At 42.5% G+C, this 19,500-nt stretch overlaps 1 protein-coding gene across 2 annotated transcripts in view; it reads left to right on the top strand.

Annotated features, from left to right (window-relative positions):
- Positions 1–19,500, top strand: part of RABEP1 (rabaptin, RAB GTPase binding effector protein 1) — a 919,122-nt gene that overhangs the window by 659,989 nt on the left and 239,633 nt on the right. For both annotated transcript variants that reach the window (XM_078679701.1, XM_078679700.1), the window contains one exon: positions 12,319–12,508. In XM_078679701.1, coding sequence (XP_078535827.1) covers positions 12,319–12,508 — 190 coding nt within the window. The remainder of the gene's footprint in view (positions 1–12,318; positions 12,509–19,500) is intronic.

The following is a 19,500-nucleotide window of genomic DNA, read 5'->3' as shown; positions in this document are numbered from 1 at the left end:
TTTCAGATAAGAGATGCTTTGCAGCTCTCCTTAAATGCTGAACTTCTGGTTACACATGAAACCTGTTTTTGCCTCATTCGTGGCTCCCATTATTACTTCTACCTATACCTGCATTGATTTTTCTGATTTATTTTTTTTTGTTGCTATGTTACCATGCTGTGGGTTTACTTATTTACCTGTATTGATTTATTCTTGTAGGTACTTTTTATAATTTTACTATATACATGCTACTGTGTTATTAATCTATTTTTTGCTTGGCATGCAGGGTTTCATACGTTTTCTGTCTGTATGTTGATGTGGAGCATTTCTCCTTATTCCTCTGATTCTTTACTTGATTTTTACTTACAGTGCATTTGTTATACTGTGCGCAGGTTTTCATACGTGGTCTAACTTGGGGTGTGTCTGTACTTTAGATTTGCTGTGCAGTGCAGTTCATCCAGATCGCATTTTCTCTACATTTTTATTTGTGGTCTCACTTTAGGTGTGACTGTACTTTTGTTTTATGTGTGGTGTAGCCCCTCCAAATCACATTTTCCTTGCACTTTCATGCATGGTCTAACTTGAGGTGTGATTGTACTTTTATCTTCTGTGTTGTACAGTTCACCCAGATCGCATTTTCCTTGCATTTACTGTTTGGGGATTTACTATAATGGGTTTGATAATTTTATACTTTTCACTACATGTATTTCTTTTGGGATGATGCGTTAGGTGTACGCCACTCGTGTTGCTTTCTTGTTAGGTGTTTCCACCTTTTGCTTGATGTCGTTTTGGGTGTAAGTCATTTTTCTCTGTTAGGGTGTAGTCACCCGTTATTTACGATTGCTTTCTGGTAGGTTGTGGTCACCCGTTATTTACTCATGGTTGCTTTCTGTTTGGGTGTTCTTCACCTGTAGCTTTATCTCTGGTATTGTGTAGCCACCTGTTATTTACTTATTATTGCTTTCTGTTTGGGTGTCTGTCATCCTGTACTTTTGTTCTTGTTGGCTGTATGTCACTCTTTTACTTGCTTCAAGGTTGGGTGTTTTCTATTCCTGCTTTTGTAATTCTACTTTGCTTGCTTTCTGTTTTGGGTGCTTGTTACCCATTGCTTACATTTGTTTGTGTCGTTTTCCTTCTACCTATTGCTGTGTTCAGTGTTTACATACTCCTCACCAGTCTGGCCAGTTGGTGTAGTTTTCAGTGGTTACATTGGTGCACTATTTCTTTGTTAGTTTTCGTGGTAAGCCTTTTTCTTGTTGATGTATGTCTTTTTCTCTGTTTGCTTTTCTGTTCTTTTACAATTTCCTTCCTTTTGAAACTTTCAGCTTCAATTTTTTGCTCTGCTAAGGAAGATGTCTTTTCTAGTTTTCGAATTCCTTTACTTTATCTCCGTGTTTTACTCATTGCCATTCTGTTCACATTTTGTATTTTACTACATGTTTTCTTTTACTTTATTGCTTCCTTTTAATTTCACTTTTCTACTTGCTTATTTTAGCATGTTTTCATAACTTATGTGCAATTGCAATTCTTCTTCTGGCAAGTTTCTTCGGTATTACTGTTATGTTACTATTTATACTTGTTTTCTCTTTGTTCATTTTTATAAAGAGGGAAGGTGTGTTTTATCTAAGGTTATTTACCCTACATCTTCCCCGTTTCTCTGCCTCTGCTGTTCAGCCAGTGAGAGTAGAATGTTAGTGTGAATGGTGATGTCATTGGAATGTGTGGTATGTTGTGAGTGGGACTGTCAGTTGGATCCTTGGCTGAGCAGCAGAGAGGCTGCTCCTGGTGGGGTTTGATTACATCTTTACTGGAAAACCTATCTAACCATCTAAGATCAATAAACTTATCTGTAACTTATCCAAGTCTACTGGAAGTCCTTACCTGCGACACAACACAAACACACACTCATACAAACACAAAACTTACCTGCTTCTTTTCGACATGAGCGTGTATGTTCTTTTATTCCTGACTTCTCCATCTTCTTACTCCAGCTGGGCTAGCCGAGCACCAGAACCGGCTGTACGAGCTTCTACCCAATCAGAAGCCAGAATAGAGTTGAAGGTACCGAGGTAGACTTTTTTTCTATAGTCTGACTTCTTATTGGATAAGCGAATCTTTAACAAATGATAACCAGTGACATAAATGGGTGCTCAGTAAATTCGGGGATAGTACATTGTTTGAATTCTCCCTCAGTGCTCCAAAGGGGATGAGAGGTTGGTTACCATACAACCCCACTACAATCCGCAATTGCATATAACAAAAAACACACCGTTCTTCCCCGAGCACTCATACGGTAGTCAATAAATGTCCATATAAGGATCCTCTTCCCAAGAATATTTTTCAATTGGTACAGATCAGTCCAAAAGTCTTCCAAATTGAATGTTTTATTCCAGAATTTCAATCCATAGAAGTGGGACGCCGGTTGCAGTGTCGAGATCAGGACGCTGTCAGGATAGAGGATCACGTACTCGTGACGGTCCACTGTGTACATCAGAATTGAAGCAGGGACATTTACTTATTTCTTCTGCGGTTTATGGATTGATGGGAATATTTGTTATCTACTATGGGCTAAAGTGACTGGGATAGTGATTCATGAATACACGACGACGGACATTACAGAACGAGTAATCTGATCCGTGAGGACCCATGAGGGGTTAATCCAGACTACTGATGAATTGAAGGTATAAATAGTATTTATGTTGACTGACAAGATACTATAAGAGCCCTGAAGAAGTCAAATTTGCTAGATTGATGCACGACGAAACACGTGTTGGCTGCCTTTTTCTATGGATTGAAATTCTGGAATAAAACATTCAATTTGGAAGAATTTTGGACTGATCTGTACCAATTGAAAAATTATTCTTGGGAAGAGGATCCTTATATGGACATTTATTGACTACCGTATAAGTGCTCGGGGAAGAACTGTGTGTTTATTGGATAAGCGGTTGCATGATTGACAAAGCCCTGAACCTCTATTATCTGCCCTGCAATACCTGGCGCTAATGCAGCATGTCAGATATGAATTGTGTCTATGTGAGGCCAGGCTGTAACAAGCCCCACCTGACACATGTGCATTAAAGTCAGTGAAGACCTCTTGCTGCCAAAGCTATATTAAAGCTTTTCCATGCAAACAAATGATCTAGGAGATCATTTATTTTCATGTAAAATCTGTAACATGCCAAGCAATTAGTGGAACAGTGAGGCAGTGAGTCGCCGTACTAGTGAGCCGGCGCCCTGGTGCCCCCTGTGGGCGAGCCGCACCGATTTTAATATTTCACAAGTTCCTGTAAACACCATGGCTTTTAGCCATTTTCTTTGAAAATTGTACTTTCACATGCAAAGTTTGGCTCCATTTAACAAATTGTTCTTGGAGAACTCGCCCACCCACTCCCCCACCCCCCCCCCCATCCCTATAGAAGGTCACCCTCAACAGTCAGAACTTGCTTTGTTTGGATTGTTCCCCTCTTTTCTCCCTCCCTGAACTGTCCTAAGAAGGACTGTGATTGCTAGGTGCCTTAAACAGCGTTCACATTTGTGGCTACTTTCTTCCATATTTTCATTCCATTTCATATTCCATTGTTCAGTGAAGCAGGCTCCCGTGATTTGAATTAATATTGTAGTTATTTGTCAGAATCTGCATTTATCTGCTGCAATGACGTTAGCAGTGTAGTACTAGAAAGGAAGGGCTGATATACCCATTTTAAGACTTCCCAAGCATAGTGACATGAATTTGGGGTTTAGCCTGATCCCATACCATTTTCAACTGCGGAAAGGCATCCAGGATACTGCTCGATTGGCTCTGTAGAGCAGAAAATAAAAGAAAGTGATACAGCCATATTGACACTAACCCCTTCTATGCTGGTGACGGAACCACTCCGTCACCCGCCACGGGTGGGCTGTGCTAATGATGACAGAGTGGTTCCGTCACGGCCCGGCCGCCGCGCCTGCGCGGCGTTGATTTCACGCTTGCGCAGGACTACTTGCACCCAGCTATTACCAAATGCTTCTCCCAAAGAAAAGTCAGCCCCATTGGCTTTTTTTTGCTAACAATGTGTCCTGGAGTCCTCAAATGGTATGCAGCCTCACCAGTGCATGTATATGTTTTACTTCCTCTGCCATCTCATTATGCTCCTTGGAAGTGCTTCATCCTGAGGCTGGCTGCTTGATATGGTAACTAATGTTCCATTGTATTTCCGTCATCTGACCGTTACCTGTACATGGTTTTCAATCTGTCCTTTAATGTGCAAACATATGCCTTCATCCTTAAGCATTTCGAATCATTTCTGGTATGCATTGTTCGTTTAGTATTCTTCTGCAAGTTTAGTGAGACTTGTGAAACACTGGCTTGGCATGGGTCATGTTTTGAGTCCGATTTTTTAATCCTTCTTTTCTTATGTTTTTGTGTCAACGTCTCAACTTGGTGTTTGGACTGGTCAGGATTTTTTACCCCTTTAGAACCATGTTCTCTTCTGTGGTGACAGGTTCTGACCCTGCCCTTATTCCCATAGAGAGAATGTATACTTCTTTGTTGCAGTTTAAAAGCGTTGGAATCCGTGGAGGCTTGCAAACTTTTAAAGTGGTGAGGCAAAAATTCCTACACTGTGCTTCCCAACCCCAATGCCCAACACCTACCACCTTACAAGCTCTCAAACTGAACACACATAATCGCGCTTATGCATACAAAGACAGTCACAGACAAACACATGCACACTCTGGAACACAAAAAAACTGTTATATCTAAGGTTATTTACCTTACATCTTCCCTGTTTCTCTTCCTCTGCTGTTCAGCCAGTGAGAGTGGAATGTTAGTGTGAATGGTGATGTCATTGGAATGTGTGGGTTGCTGTGAGTGGGACTGTCAGTTGGATCCTGGGCTCAGCAGCAGAGAGGCTGCTCCTGGTTGGGTTTGATTACATCTTTACTGGAAAACCTATCTAACCATCTAAGTTCAATAAACTTATCATCTGTAACTTAACCAAGTCTACTGGAACTCCTTACCTACGACACAACATAAATTGGCGACGAGAGGGATCAAAACTACACGTGAGGATCTTCTTCCAGCTTCAAAAAGGTACTTTCACTCAAGATTATACTTATAAAGAACCCTCTTAAGGATTTTGCGCCCTGCTGCCCCACCAGTGTCCAAATTCTCCGGATAGCCCATTGACAGGGCGTAAGTTTCCTGCTACCTGCTTCTTCCTGCATCATTTGTACCACCGTGATTCTGCCTGGAGCCATCCGGCGTGCACCATCCCGGCGTGCCGTCAACTTGATTGAAGATTTCTCTGACCCAATTGGTCTACATCTTCTTGGAGCTGGATGATCAGTTAAGTGTTTTGGGCACACTTATTTCTTCTATGTATGCCCAGACAGCCTTTACTTAGAGACGCCATTCAGCCTACATTGCTGCATATTATGACTCTGTCAGGCATTTTACTATATTTTCCTGCTTCACTCCGGATTCTTCTTGCTGATTACTATTTGACGTCCGTGGAGCCACTTTTCAGTTGGGAATTTTGGGGACTTTATTTTGCGATCTTCTACCTCACCCTTTCAGATAAGAGATGCTTTGCAGCTCTCCTTAAATGCTGAACTTCTGGTTACACATGAAACCTGTTTTTGCCTCATTCGTGGCTCCCATTATTACTTCTACCTATACCTGCATTGATTTTTCTGATTTATTTTTTTTTGTTGCTATGTTACCATGCTGTGGGTTTACTTATTTACCTGTATTGATTTATTCTTGTAGGTACTTTTTATAATTTTACTATATACATGCTACTGTGTTATTAATCTATTTTTTGCTTGGCATGCAGGGTTTCATACGTTTTCTGTCTGTATGTTGATGTGGAGCATTTCTCCTTATTCCTCTGATTCTTTACTTGATTTTTACTTACAGTGCATTTGTTATACTGTGCGCAGGTTTTCATACGTGGTCTAACTTGGGGTGTGTCTGTACTTTAGATTTGCTGTGCAGTGCAGTTCATCCAGATCGCATTTTCTCTACATTTTTATTTGTGGTCTCACTTTAGGTGTGACTGTACTTTTGTTTTATGTGTGGTGTAGCCCCTCCAAATCACATTTTCCTTGCACTTTCATGCATGGTCTAACTTGAGGTGTGATTGTACTTTTATCTTCTGTGTTGTACAGTTCACCCAGATCGCATTTTCCTTGCATTTACTGTTTGGGGATTTACTATAATGGGTTTGATAATTTTATACTTTTCACTACATGTATTTCTTTTGGGATGATGCGTTAGGTGTACGCCACTCGTGTTGCTTTCTTGTTAGGTGTTTCCACCTTTTGCTTGATGTCGTTTTGGGTGTAAGTCATTTTTCTCTGTTAGGGTGTAGTCACCCGTTATTTACGATTGCTTTCTGGTAGGTTGTGGTCACCCGTTATTTACTCATGGTTGCTTTCTGTTTGGGTGTTCTTCACCTGTAGCTTTATCTCTGGTATTGTGTAGCCACCTGTTATTTACTTATTATTGCTTTCTGTTTGGGTGTCTGTCATCCTGTACTTTTGTTCTTGTTGGCTGTATGTCACTCTTTTACTTGCTTCAAGGTTGGGTGTTTTCTATTCCTGCTTTTGTAATTCTACTTTGCTTGCTTTCTGTTTTGGGTGCTTGTTACCCATTGCTTACATTTGTTTGTGTCGTTTTCCTTCTACCTATTGCTGTGTTCAGTGTTTACATACTCCTCACCAGTCTGGCCAGTTGGTGTAGTTTTCAGTGGTTACATTGGTGCACTATTTCTTTGTTAGTTTTCGTGGTAAGCCTTTTTCTTGTTGATGTATGTCTTTTTCTCTGTTTGCTTTTCTGTTCTTTTACAATTTCCTTCCTTTTGAAACTTTCAGCTTCAATTTTTTGCTCTGCTAAGGAAGATGTCTTTTCTAGTTTTCGAATTCCTTTACTTTATCTCCGTGTTTTACTCATTGCCATTCTGTTCACATTTTGTATTTTACTACATGTTTTCTTTTACTTTATTGCTTCCTTTTAATTTCACTTTTCTACTTGCTTATTTTAGCATGTTTTCATAACTTATGTGCAATTGCAATTCTTCTTCTGGCAAGTTTCTTCGGTATTACTGTTATGTTACTATTTATACTTGTTTTCTCTTTGTTCATTTTTATAAAGAGGGAAGGTGTGTTTTATCTAAGGTTATTTACCCTACATCTTCCCCGTTTCTCTGCCTCTGCTGTTCAGCCAGTGAGAGTAGAATGTTAGTGTGAATGGTGATGTCATTGGAATGTGTGGTATGTTGTGAGTGGGACTGTCAGTTGGATCCTTGGCTGAGCAGCAGAGAGGCTGCTCCTGGTGGGGTTTGATTACATCTTTACTGGAAAACCTATCTAACCATCTAAGATCAATAAACTTATCTGTAACTTATCCAAGTCTACTGGAAGTCCTTACCTGCGACACAACACAAACACACACTCATACAAACACAAAACTTACCTGCTTCTTTTCGACATGAGCGTGTATGTTCTTTTATTCCTGACTTCTCCATCTTCTTACTCCAGCTGGGCTAGCCGAGCACCAGAACCGGCTGTACGAGCTTCTACCCAATCAGAAGCCAGAATAGAGTTGAAGGTACCGAGGTAGACTTTTTTTCTATAGTCTGACTTCTTATTGGATAAGCGAATCTTTAACAAATGATAACCAGTGACATAAATGGGTGCTCAGTAAATTCGGGGATAGTACATTGTTTGAATTCTCCCTCAGTGCTCCAAAGGGGATGAGAGGTTGGTTACCATACAACCCCACTACAATCCGCAATTGCATATAACAAAAAACACACCGTTCTTCCCCGAGCACTCATACGGTAGTCAATAAATGTCCATATAAGGATCCTCTTCCCAAGAATATTTTTCAATTGGTACAGATCAGTCCAAAAGTCTTCCAAATTGAATGTTTTATTCCAGAATTTCAATCCATAGAAGTGGGACGCCGGTTGCAGTGTCGAGATCAGGACGCTGTCAGGATAGAGGATCACGTACTCGTGACGGTCCACTGTGTACATCAGAATTGAAGCAGGGACATTTACTTATTTCTTCTGCGGTTTATGGATTGATGGGAATATTTGTTATCTACTATGGGCTAAAGTGACTGGGATAGTGATTCATGAATACACGACGACGGACATTACAGAACGAGTAATCTGATCCGTGAGGACCCATGAGGGGTTAATCCAGACTACTGATGAATTGAAGGTATAAATAGTATTTATGTTGACTGACAAGATACTATAAGAGCCCTGAAGAAGTCAAATTTGCTAGATTGATGCACGACGAAACACGTGTTGGCTGCCTTTTTCTATGGATTGAAATTCTGGAATAAAACATTCAATTTGGAAGAATTTTGGACTGATCTGTACCAATTGAAAAATTATTCTTGGGAAGAGGATCCTTATATGGACATTTATTGACTACCGTATAAGTGCTCGGGGAAGAACTGTGTGTTTATTGGATAAGCGGTTGCATGATTGACAAAGCCCTGAACCTCTATTATCTGCCCTGCAATACCTGGCGCTAATGCAGCATGTCAGATATGAATTGTGTCTATGTGAGGCCAGGCTGTAACAAGCCCCACCTGACACATGTGCATTAAAGTCAGTGAAGACCTCTTGCTGCCAAAGCTATATTAAAGCTTTTCCATGCAAACAAATGATCTAGGAGATCATTTATTTTCATGTAAAATCTGTAACATGCCAAGCAATTAGTGGAACAGTGAGGCAGTGAGTCGCCGTACTAGTGAGCCGGCGCCCTGGTGCCCCCTGTGGGCGAGCCGCACCGATTTTAATATTTCACAAGTTCCTGTAAACACCATGGCTTTTAGCCATTTTCTTTGAAAATTGTACTTTCACATGCAAAGTTTGGCTCCATTTAACAAATTGTTCTTGGAGAACTCGCCCACCCACTCCCCCACCCCCCCCCCCATCCCTATAGAAGGTCACCCTCAACAGTCAGAACTTGCTTTGTTTGGATTGTTCCCCTCTTTTCTCCCTCCCTGAACTGTCCTAAGAAGGACTGTGATTGCTAGGTGCCTTAAACAGCGTTCACATTTGTGGCTACTTTCTTCCATATTTTCATTCCATTTCATATTCCATTGTTCAGTGAAGCAGGCTCCCGTGATTTGAATTAATATTGTAGTTATTTGTCAGAATCTGCATTTATCTGCTGCAATGACGTTAGCAGTGTAGTACTAGAAAGGAAGGGCTGATATACCCATTTTAAGACTTCCCAAGCATAGTGACATGAATTTGGGGTTTAGCCTGATCCCATACCATTTTCAACTGCGGAAAGGCATCCAGGATACTGCTCGATTGGCTCTGTAGAGCAGAAAATAAAAGAAAGTGATACAGCCATATTGACACTAACCCCTTCTATGCTGGTGACGGAACCACTCCGTCACCCGCCACGGGTGGGCTGTGCTAATGATGACAGAGTGGTTCCGTCACGGCCCGGCCGCCGCGCCTGCGCGGCGTTGATTTCACGCTTGCGCAGCGCGTTTTATTAGGCGGGCGGGGCCGTGACGGAACCACTCCGTCATTAGCACAGCCCACCCGTGGCTGGTGACGGAGTGATTCCATCACCAGCATGTCGGCGCTGCGCGGTCCTCCCTCCCCCCCAGCGCAGCGGCGGAATTACCGCCACAGCCAAGGGGTTAAGCTACTTGCCAAATCAGCAGAGACAAACATTACTTCTTCCAGATAAGATGTGTTAATGGTCATAAGTCCAGTAAATGTGAATAGTCTGAAAGGTGACCACTGAAAATTAAACGCAGCCTGTAGAGCCAATGGATGTGTATGCCAGGTAGGCAAAATCGCCATTGCCGAACACTAGTGGATGGTGAAGCTGTTCCCTCTGATATTTTCCCATAATGTCTTCCAGTTCACTTTTTTTATTTCTCTTCCCAAGATTTCTTTCCCACCGTATCATGTATCTTGATTTTGTTTCCATCCCCTGGTTTGGGAGTAAGTTAAAAAGGGCCATCAAGAAGGTACTTCTAAAGTTCTCAAATGTCAAGTATCTTGTTGATGTCTGTATTAGTATGCATTGACCCAGCCAGAGTCACATCTAGCTATACCTTATATCTTCTCACAGGGCCAGTACAGATCCTTTTCTACGGTCCTCAGAGCTTTTAAATGTAAGGAGTCTCAAACATATTGGATGTTATCCTACAATTTTCTGGCCTTTTTTTCTCATATGTGTGGCCATTATAGGTCAGTGGAAATACTGGTTTATAATGCGTCCGGATCAGTGGAGCCAGAAACATCTTTAAGACCTTCCATACTACAATCCCGCCCTAAATCTCAAGTAAGATACTTGAGACCTGTCTGCAGTGTATGTTTTATGGCCTATCCCTCCTTCGTAACCATAGGATGTCCCAGAGAGCTCTTCATTGCACTGCTCAATCCGAATGACCCACTGTTCATCCAGTTTTCTCTGAGCCCATTCCCTTAAAATGTGCAAAGATGCCACCCTGCTCTAGGCTTTCATGTAAGGAAATCCCTATCTCTTAGCACTCTTACCCGGAACAAGGCCAGTTGAGGCTGCTTCTTTGACCAAGCAAATCGTCAAAGAAAACACGAAATCTACATATTTACAATGTGAGATGCTTGAGTTGATTTTTATCATCTGTACCAGGGGATGTGTTTAGAGCCATTATAAATTCCTGGCCCTTTATGGTTGGCGAAAGCAAGGTGCAGTGAACTGGGTCTAATACGTAGAATAATCAGAAAGATGAAGCACAATTGTTTTGGGTCAAAAGAATCTAGTTGTCAGATCGTATTTTGCCAATCCAGTTAGAAGAAATATGGGTGCTAAGCCATGAGTAGTTTTAAATACAAGTGTTAACTTGTGAAGAGGTCTTTTTATATTTGCAGAGAGCCACACATGCCAGTAGCGATGGGAAGAGGTGGGAGTGGGCTTCGAGAGATAGCAGTGTTTTAGCGGCAAGGTTTAGGATCTTGTACAGGAAATGAAAGGAATAAGAAGGGATACAAGGAGATGTTATAATAATCTGGTTTATTTAAAACAGGGACATTTATCAATGATTTGTATCTGTGGCATGTGTTGAATGAGTGAACCATATAATACTTAGTACCGTGCAGCATTAAAGTAATGGCATATAGAAAGAACAAAAGTGGGAATGGGGTAGAGCCATAATGGACCAAAAGGGTAGTGCTTTTGCTGTGGATGAATTGGAGTTCCGAGTTACTGAAAAAGATTGATTTGGGAGGGTCGACTGCCCAGTGACAGTGTTTTATGGCAAGCAAGTTTATTGATGGTGCCAGAGATTTAACCCCCTTTCATGGCTCATCCCATGCCCATGAGACTCTTCCTCACACTGTTAATTTTCACATTTTGGGTGGCCACTGTAGTCTTTTTTTACGAATCCCAGTTCATAACTCTAATAATCTAAGCATGGGCAACCTTTGGGTTAACTTTGACCCTGTGGTTGAATGGCATCCCACTCTCCTTCACCCACAGGAATTGAATTGGGCTCCTCCTCCTTCCTACTCCCCTGTTCCTTTAATTTATGGGGGGCCTGTGGTAAGGAAGGCTGTTGCCACATAGCCACTCTCAGTCCCACTTTTCCACCTGTACTTGCCTGGAAAGAAGGAGACCTATCGTAAGGAAGACTTTTGATTCATACCCATTCTCCTTCTGTATGGAACGAAAGCTGGGTTTTATAGCTCCAGGCTCCGCTCCCTGCCTTTTTATGTAAACACTGCCATTCTCGTGGGTGTTGGAACCTTCTGGCAAATTCTAGTCCATTCTTTAACGTGGGCACAAAACTGGATGTCCTTCTACTTTCTCCTCCCCAGCAGTCCAGCACTGTCTCTGTGTTCTGATGTTTGTCAGATGTAAGGATGACTTGCTTGCACTGAAACCTTCCCATTTTCCCTTCACAGGTAAGTGAGTTTGCTTCCCCATTCTAGAGCTGGTTTTCTGGTAAAACAAATAAAATAAACATAGCTATTTTATTTTGGCATGCTGCAACTTGTTCTCAATGGTTGTTGGACCTCCTAAACTCCCAATCACAGCCTGTCTCGGACACTTTTCCTTCCAGAGCTTGTTGTGAGGAGGTGAATGTAGACACCGCCTCACAAGGAGATCAGAGGAGGACCAGTTAATGGCATAGCTGGTGATGTTTGGAGAGTTGAGGGAATCTTTGAACCATAATAACCATGGAGTTGATACTTGCTACCCTGCTATTGCATATACATTGGTATTAGTTACATAGTGATGCACTGCTCTAAAATATGCTGCAGCTGGTGCGAACAACTGATCTTTTGTGAATTATATTTTACAGTTTGACTTTTTTTTATACAGGAGCTCAATGAACTTGTATTAAAATACCGGGAGGATATCATTGGTGTTCGGACTGCAGCAGACCACCTTGAAGAAAAACTGAAAGCTGAAATTCTATTTTTGAAAGAACAGATTCAAGCAGAACAATGTTTAAAAGAAAATATTGAAGAAACGCTGCAGTTAGAAATAGAAAATTGCAAAGAGGAGATTGGTAAGGACCCTCAACATAGGGAGAATGTATAGGACTCAATTTGCTGATGGTATAACATACTTAAATGTCCACTGTTTAGTAGGGGAGAGGAAGTACATTTGGGTGGGGGTGGGGGTGGAGGGCAGCAGGGCAGACAAGGACTACTGAGCCCAGACCTGAGTGAGGTGTTTCAGTTTGTTTGCCACTGACGTCTTGGTATCCGCCCTCCTATTGCTCTGCAAACTGGGCTAAGCTCAGCCCTTTCTGTACTTGACTCCAAGAGTAGTTAGAGCTAGCTGTCAAAAGCTTCTCAAGGAGGTAGTGTGGGGGACCAGATTTATGACCTCCCGCGTTAACACAGACACAACAATGTATTGTCCAGCCCAGTGCTTGTTTTTTTATATATTAGAAAGTACTGAAATATGACAGTAAAATTAAATACTGCAATATTCGGTCGGAATAGCAATTGCGGGGCTGTAATCCCAGTCACAATCTTCATTAGGGCACTACACCCCCTCACTGTACCCGCTCACAGTTCTAGGACATCTCTAATATCTAGTGTCCTCCCAGGATGATAAAGCATTAGGCATTAATTAGACACAGGTGCAGATATGTTTACCCCACTGATAAGCTGCGCAATTTAGTTCCACAGTTTTCACATGAGACATTCACTTTCAGGCAGAAAGTCTTAAATCTTCACACCAGGTTCCTCTGCATGCTTTAAGTCCTTGTTCTATTCTGTGGCTAAGCCATTCTTTACCTGCTTGATGATTGTTGCATATCAATTATATCAAGTAGTGCATTAAGCGCAGCTTACTTCCCACTACTTCGTAGAAACAGCATCTTACTTGGGGGACTCAGTGGTGAGAGTGGGACAGGATTTGCTCGACGGAATCTGCTAGGCAGGTCCTTCGCATCAGAGTTTTGTCTTGGGCAGTTGTGGCCCTCACAGAAGGTAGCATTGGGGCTGGCTCTAAGCAAGAGTATCTAAAGGAAGGGCACAAAGGAGTGTGTGATCTCAACTACTTCAGGAACGCTGATGACAACCTGGTGCAATCGGGTACATACAAAATGGCAGGCTCTGCCTCCTAATTTCTCCACTTAGAACAACAGAAACTGCAGTCCTGTTTACCATCCAGGTGATATTACTCTCCCAACAGAAAACAATTGTAATCAAATTCAAAATTAGCTTAAATATAAGTGTTCCTGGAGCTGAATGGTTGATAATGTGGAAGCATGGTCAAATTCAGTGAGGTAAAGCGGAACTCTGTGCATACTATTTAATATTTGAGTAGTGTTTGCCTGGCAGCATAACAAACTCGCATTTGTTAAATAGGGTATGAGGAAGAGCAGTCCCTCATGCATATGACTTCAAGTGAAACTACATATTAATACGCTTACCATGATATTGGGATGAACATTAGGTCAAAAGAATCAGATGAAGTTGTTTACTTATTAATGATTCCAGTTATATGTCCATACTAATATATCCCTGCTGCTTATGATGTCATCAAATAGAAAAAGTGTTGTATTGGGCTATATAGCCACTTTCTTGTCAGCGGTGTGCTGGTTTCCTATACAGCACTGAGTGTTTTCCCCAACAGAAGCATATTTATCTCAGAACCTGAGTCAAATGTTTACTTTGCGAACTCTGCCCATCCACAAAGCAAGACCATTTGAGACCTTCTTGTTTAGATACTTCTTTAGAGGGCTAAACTTTAGAAGGTCCATGCATGAACAGTTCCTCCAGTTGACTATTGTATGATGGGATAAACTGCACTACGAATCACAGAATACAATTCAAAACCAGAACTGGATGAGATACTGAAATAGGCTACACTCACACATGAACCTGAAATCTTGAGAGCTTGGTTCCACATGATTTAAAGCTTCAGGGAAATGAGAAGTGTTTTAAGGCTGCTTTTCCTTTCTACGGATATGTTATACTCTTTGAAAGACTGGTATGATTACTATTTAAAAGTAGTTCCTTTTACACCGAAATGCAAGAAGCTGTCCATAAACTTAAAGCTTAAATTTTTGGCTATAACAGTTGCTTAATACCCAGTGAATACATGCCGTTCAAGACCACTCTTCTTCCAAAGATCTCCACAAAGAAGGTTAAAGATTGTAATAGCAAAACAATGTTCTAAAAAATATTTATTTGATATCCCATTTACTTTACATGTTTTATTGCAGACTGGGCAGTGATTTGACTTGTGGTGAGCCCAATGCAATAAACTATTTAACGATGTATTTCTATTTGGTAAATCAAAATATTGGACAGTGTGTCAAGAATAACCTGATAGTGATTTGAGTTCCAGATTTTCTTCACATGCAAAATGTGAGCACAGTGCCGAACTCATGTTCCTATTAAGAAATATGTCCGGTTTCAGTGGTTCATAAAAGTGTGTTGTAGGACTATTTAAAAATTGTTCCACAGCTTCTTAAGGCTTGCGGTAAACCTAGCACGAGAGCACGGCTACTTAATTCTTGTTGATGATTAGTTTGAGGTTTTACGAGCACTAACTACCTCCCTGTACCTAAAACAATCATCCAAACATGCATTTCTAGCTATCTAGAAAGCTTAAAAAGCCCTTCCGGTTTACTGAATTTACCCAGTCAGACCTATTGTTGGCAGTTTTTGTCTGAAATGTGAACAATGCTGTAAAAATGTATTATGGTGAAGGGCTAAATATAAATCTAATTCTAAAAACATTATTGTGCCAACATTTTTTATTTAACAAATAAAATATGCTGTACAGAGTGTGTACACTATTTTAGAAGAATACTTTTGTTTGTGTTCATTTCTTTCTTGTCCCTTGTTTGATATTTCTTTTTTCTAATTTTGCTTTCATTTGACTGATGTACAGACATCTTTGAAGGTAGGAAGATTAAGCATAATGTGATCCTTTATTATGCTAAGTGTGTGAGATTTCTCATTATGAAAATAAAATTATCCGCATAATATAGATTGGGAATTTTTGCTTGACATAAAGGTGAGATGTCATTTCAGCTTTTGAATTGCTCTTGCTTTAGTCAGATGTGGTCATTAGAAAATTGTTACGGTAGCTTTTATATAAAGGTTTGGTGGTGATGAGCTGGTTTCATTGGGGAGCTAAGACATCTGACATCACACTTGTACATTTTGATGTTCAGTCCCAGTTAACAAAAGAAAAATTGTAGCTTGGTAACTAAAACGGTGACCCTTTTATATTTCTACAATTAGCTACTCCACAATGCTTGAGTCACATTTAATATTCTGTGCGAAAGTGATTAAAGGATGACTTTATTAAACTATAACTTAGCTGTCTGTTAAGTTTCTTCTTCTATCTTACAATGTGTAAGCGCCACCTGTGACTTTTTTAGCAAACAGCAAGCTTCACTAGTCCCATAGCAGCTCTTCTGTATATTCCTTTTTAGGGCTCGCCTGGCGTTGCAGCGCGAAGCGCTGCCGCTACCGAGCCTTATTGTCATTATCTTGCATCCCCAAGTGGTACAGACCGGTGCACGAGCAGACATCGGTCTGTGAACGCGCGAGCCGCAGGGAACGCCAACGTGCACGCTCACGGCGTCACGTTCCTGCCCTCCCGCGTCTCTTCCAAGGCGTGCTCCAGGCCGACTTGTTTAGTAATGCGGCCGGATTCTCGCGCTTGGCACCTCTCAAAAAATGTATGGTGATACCGAATAATGAACACATGATTGACTATTTAGTTTTTGAACTCGTTTGCCTTTATCTGGACAAACCTTCTTCCCGTCACCCACTGAACCCATCGGCTGCAGGTCCCTGCACTTGCAGGGCGCTGAGGACAGGAGCAGTAACAGGTGCGCGGAATGTACCACGGGGCGAGGGGCGCTTCCTGCACTTACCCGGTCCGTGCTGGCGCTTTGTGTCCCCAGCCTCCCTCGGGCTGCAGAGCGGGGGCAGGTGTCCGACACCCCCGGGTCTGAGGTGGTAAAGCCGCCTGACTTCAGACGGGCGCCGGCTGCAGGATGCTGCGGTCTGTCCGCGCCTCCCCCTCCTCGCAGCCTCTAGTACAGACCCGCGAGGGCGGAGCATCCTCCGCCCGCAGGTCCCGTCCCAGCCCGGCCGGTTATATAAAGACGTCCCGGCTCTTAGGTAACCCCTGGAAACCCTTGTAAAGGAGCGCGAGGCCAGGCCCCTCCACCCACTGAGGCGCGGATGGATCTAATGCACGGACGATGAGACGCAACTCGGAGCTGGAGACAGAGCTTATAGTGTTAACGTGCCTTTTAGGAAAGCCCAATGATTTGTCCAAAAAGTGAGTGGCCCAAGAAGTTTACTCGGAATCCTCTCCGAGACATGTGGCCTCTGTAATTAAAGGTGTGGTTTGAAAAGGGTCAAAATCCTGTACATCCCGGAGTGGCCACCGACCTGGATTGTGATGCCATTCATTCACTAAGCTTTCTGCGATTACATCCAACAATCTAACCAGGGCCGCTGGAATCATGCGATTGTACAATACAATAGTGCTTTAAGTCACATGCTGGGGTCTCATAGCACTATAGATACACCTTACTATTCCCCACTGGTGCGCCAATGATTCATTTTTGGGACTGATTACGCACAGGCATTTACAGTCATCACAACCTTTCAAAACGTAAAAGAAAGGGCGAGGATGTGGCCTAAGGGTTGGGGTGGACGCTCTGGAAGCCGGGTTCGAGTCTCGGCAGGGACGCTCAACATCCTGCGATTCTAGGTAGATCACTTAATCTCTCCCCGTACCTGACAAAAACCAAAATGAATGTGACCGTCTGTAACTTAACTGGTGCTCATGTAAAGCGCTCGGACACCTTCAGGTCCAGTTTGTACTATATATAACACCCCCCCCCCCAAAAAAACCCCATATTTGTCAAATGTTACTTTAACTTGCATTTATTGTTCATTTAAGGTGTTATATGTATTTACGTGAAGGTGCAAACACACAATAATGACTTAATACGTTGCTCTCTTTAGCCACTCTTCGTCCCTGCCCCAAACACACACGACCGTCCCCCATCCATTGCGGATAACAGTTCCCAAACTTTTGATGCACTTCAACCTCTGAACAGCTTTGCTCATGTTTTCTATTAAATAACCATCAATAAGCACTGCACGCGATAGAAGAACTTCTTTACGTAAATCAGGCTCCGTGTGCTCACTGCTCCCCAGAGGGAGGTGTTCTCCTGGGAGGGCAGAAGCACACAATAGCCCCGGCTGTGCGTGACTCGTCGGGCAGGTCGCTGGGGGAGGTGACCACAGGAATCATGGGAACCATCCGGCTAAAAATATTGCAAACATTTTCCGTAACTGCACTGCTCGCGTGTTTCTATTACCTGAGCGCTCATCACCACTGCATGTGCAATTAATGTGAGTTGAGAAGGTTACTTGAACGGAGCTCTGGGTGCACATTGTCCTCACGCTCAAAAAGCTTCTGCTTAGCAGCGATTTTGCATATTACCATAAAAACGCATATTTCCCACCAAATATAGAGGCTTCCTCTTAAAATGCTGGATAAACAGTACAAAGGGTGCAAATTGTCATTTGTTGGAATGTGCACCTACATTTCTTTGACCTGGCCCCAGAACGAAGCCTACGGACAATGCTCGTTCAAAGGAAGCTGCACTATTACACGCACCTTTCAGTGGGAAACCACAGACTAATTAACTATGTTTTTATTTTTTTATACTCAACATTTGTATAGCTCACTGCTGCCACTTTTGCATTCACGAATCGCTCAATCATATTTCGTTTCAAACACTGGAGCAACATTGCACGGTTGAAAGTGTGCATGGTTGCAATGTGGCTAGGCAGGATGGGAAGAAGGTTAAGGTGGCCTCTAGAACATTCTACGTGCTACGTCAACGCGTGCAGATTGATGGTGCTCTTAAGCTTAAGGGCCTAATCAAGGCTTTATCAGTTCTGCAATATGAACGTCACACGCTTGATTACAGCAGTAGGCCTGCACATGGATTGTGTAAATTGTGCACCCACTCATTAGCATTAGCACGGGGTGGGCTAATAAGCAGATCTTCATCTAATGCCCCATTCTTTAGAATGCAGAATAACATGCTATAGCCATTCCGATGTCTGCAAAAGCTCAAGTTTGCTCTTTTGTCCTGTCATTTGCACAAGGTTTGACTTGTTTAGTTACAAGAGCAAATTTGCTCCCGAATTGTAGTCCTTTTTGGGGGCATACAGAAGTTGTGCCCAGAACAGGATTTGCAGGGGTGTCTAAAAGGCATGCATAGTGCAGTTGCGTAAATATGGGAGATTTTTGGTGAAACTGCACATTATTATGGGGATCACAAAGCTGATGTTTGGCATTATATTTTAGGAACTATTCTGTTTATTAACAGTCCACACAAAAAAGGACACAGCATGTTCACTACAACCCAACAGTGCCAGCCGCGTTCATTCATTTTTCTAGATCACTGTCAGCAGTATAAGTGTATATCGCGAGGAGGGACTGAGATTGTAATACAACAATTAAAGCAAACAAAAGGAAACACAACTGACCCCTGCCCCCACCCTTCACCCTCCTTCCTCCCAAGCTGCTACTAGAGGGGGAGACTAGCAGAGGTCTAGTAGCCCCCCAACACGAGACCACAAGAAGGCCACCTCGAACAGCACCCATCATGGCTCAGAGAGGAAGTCTCTGGAATCAGGCATATAATGCAGAGATAGGATGGGCAGGACAGCTCCCTAAACTCCTTAGAAGGAAATGAGATAAAAGGAGCCCAAATGTAGGAGTAGGAGGAACCTCCAGGAGTGACCGCTAAGGATAGCTTCTCCATCCCCAGGAGAACAGTTGGTGCAACCACACACAGTGATCCGATGTTCTGTCAGTGCCCCAGAAAAAGAGTACAACCCGATGGGCTGCGTTCAGTGCCAGGGCCATCTGCCTCCCCCCGAAGGGAAGGTAGGGAGAATGTTAATGCATTTGGGAGCCCCAGGATAGCGTAATACAGCCTGGGTGGAGAACATGCAAAGTGTGCATGACAGTTTGGCGTGC

Source organism: Lissotriton helveticus, chromosome 3_1 (genome assembly GCF_964261635.1).
Source record: "Lissotriton helveticus chromosome 3_1, aLisHel1.1, whole genome shotgun sequence".
In the NCBI taxonomy this organism is placed as follows: Eukaryota; Metazoa; Chordata; class Amphibia; order Caudata; family Salamandridae; genus Lissotriton; species Lissotriton helveticus.
The sequence above is the reverse complement of the archived record's forward strand: the minus strand, read 5'-3'. Positions and strand labels throughout refer to the sequence as shown.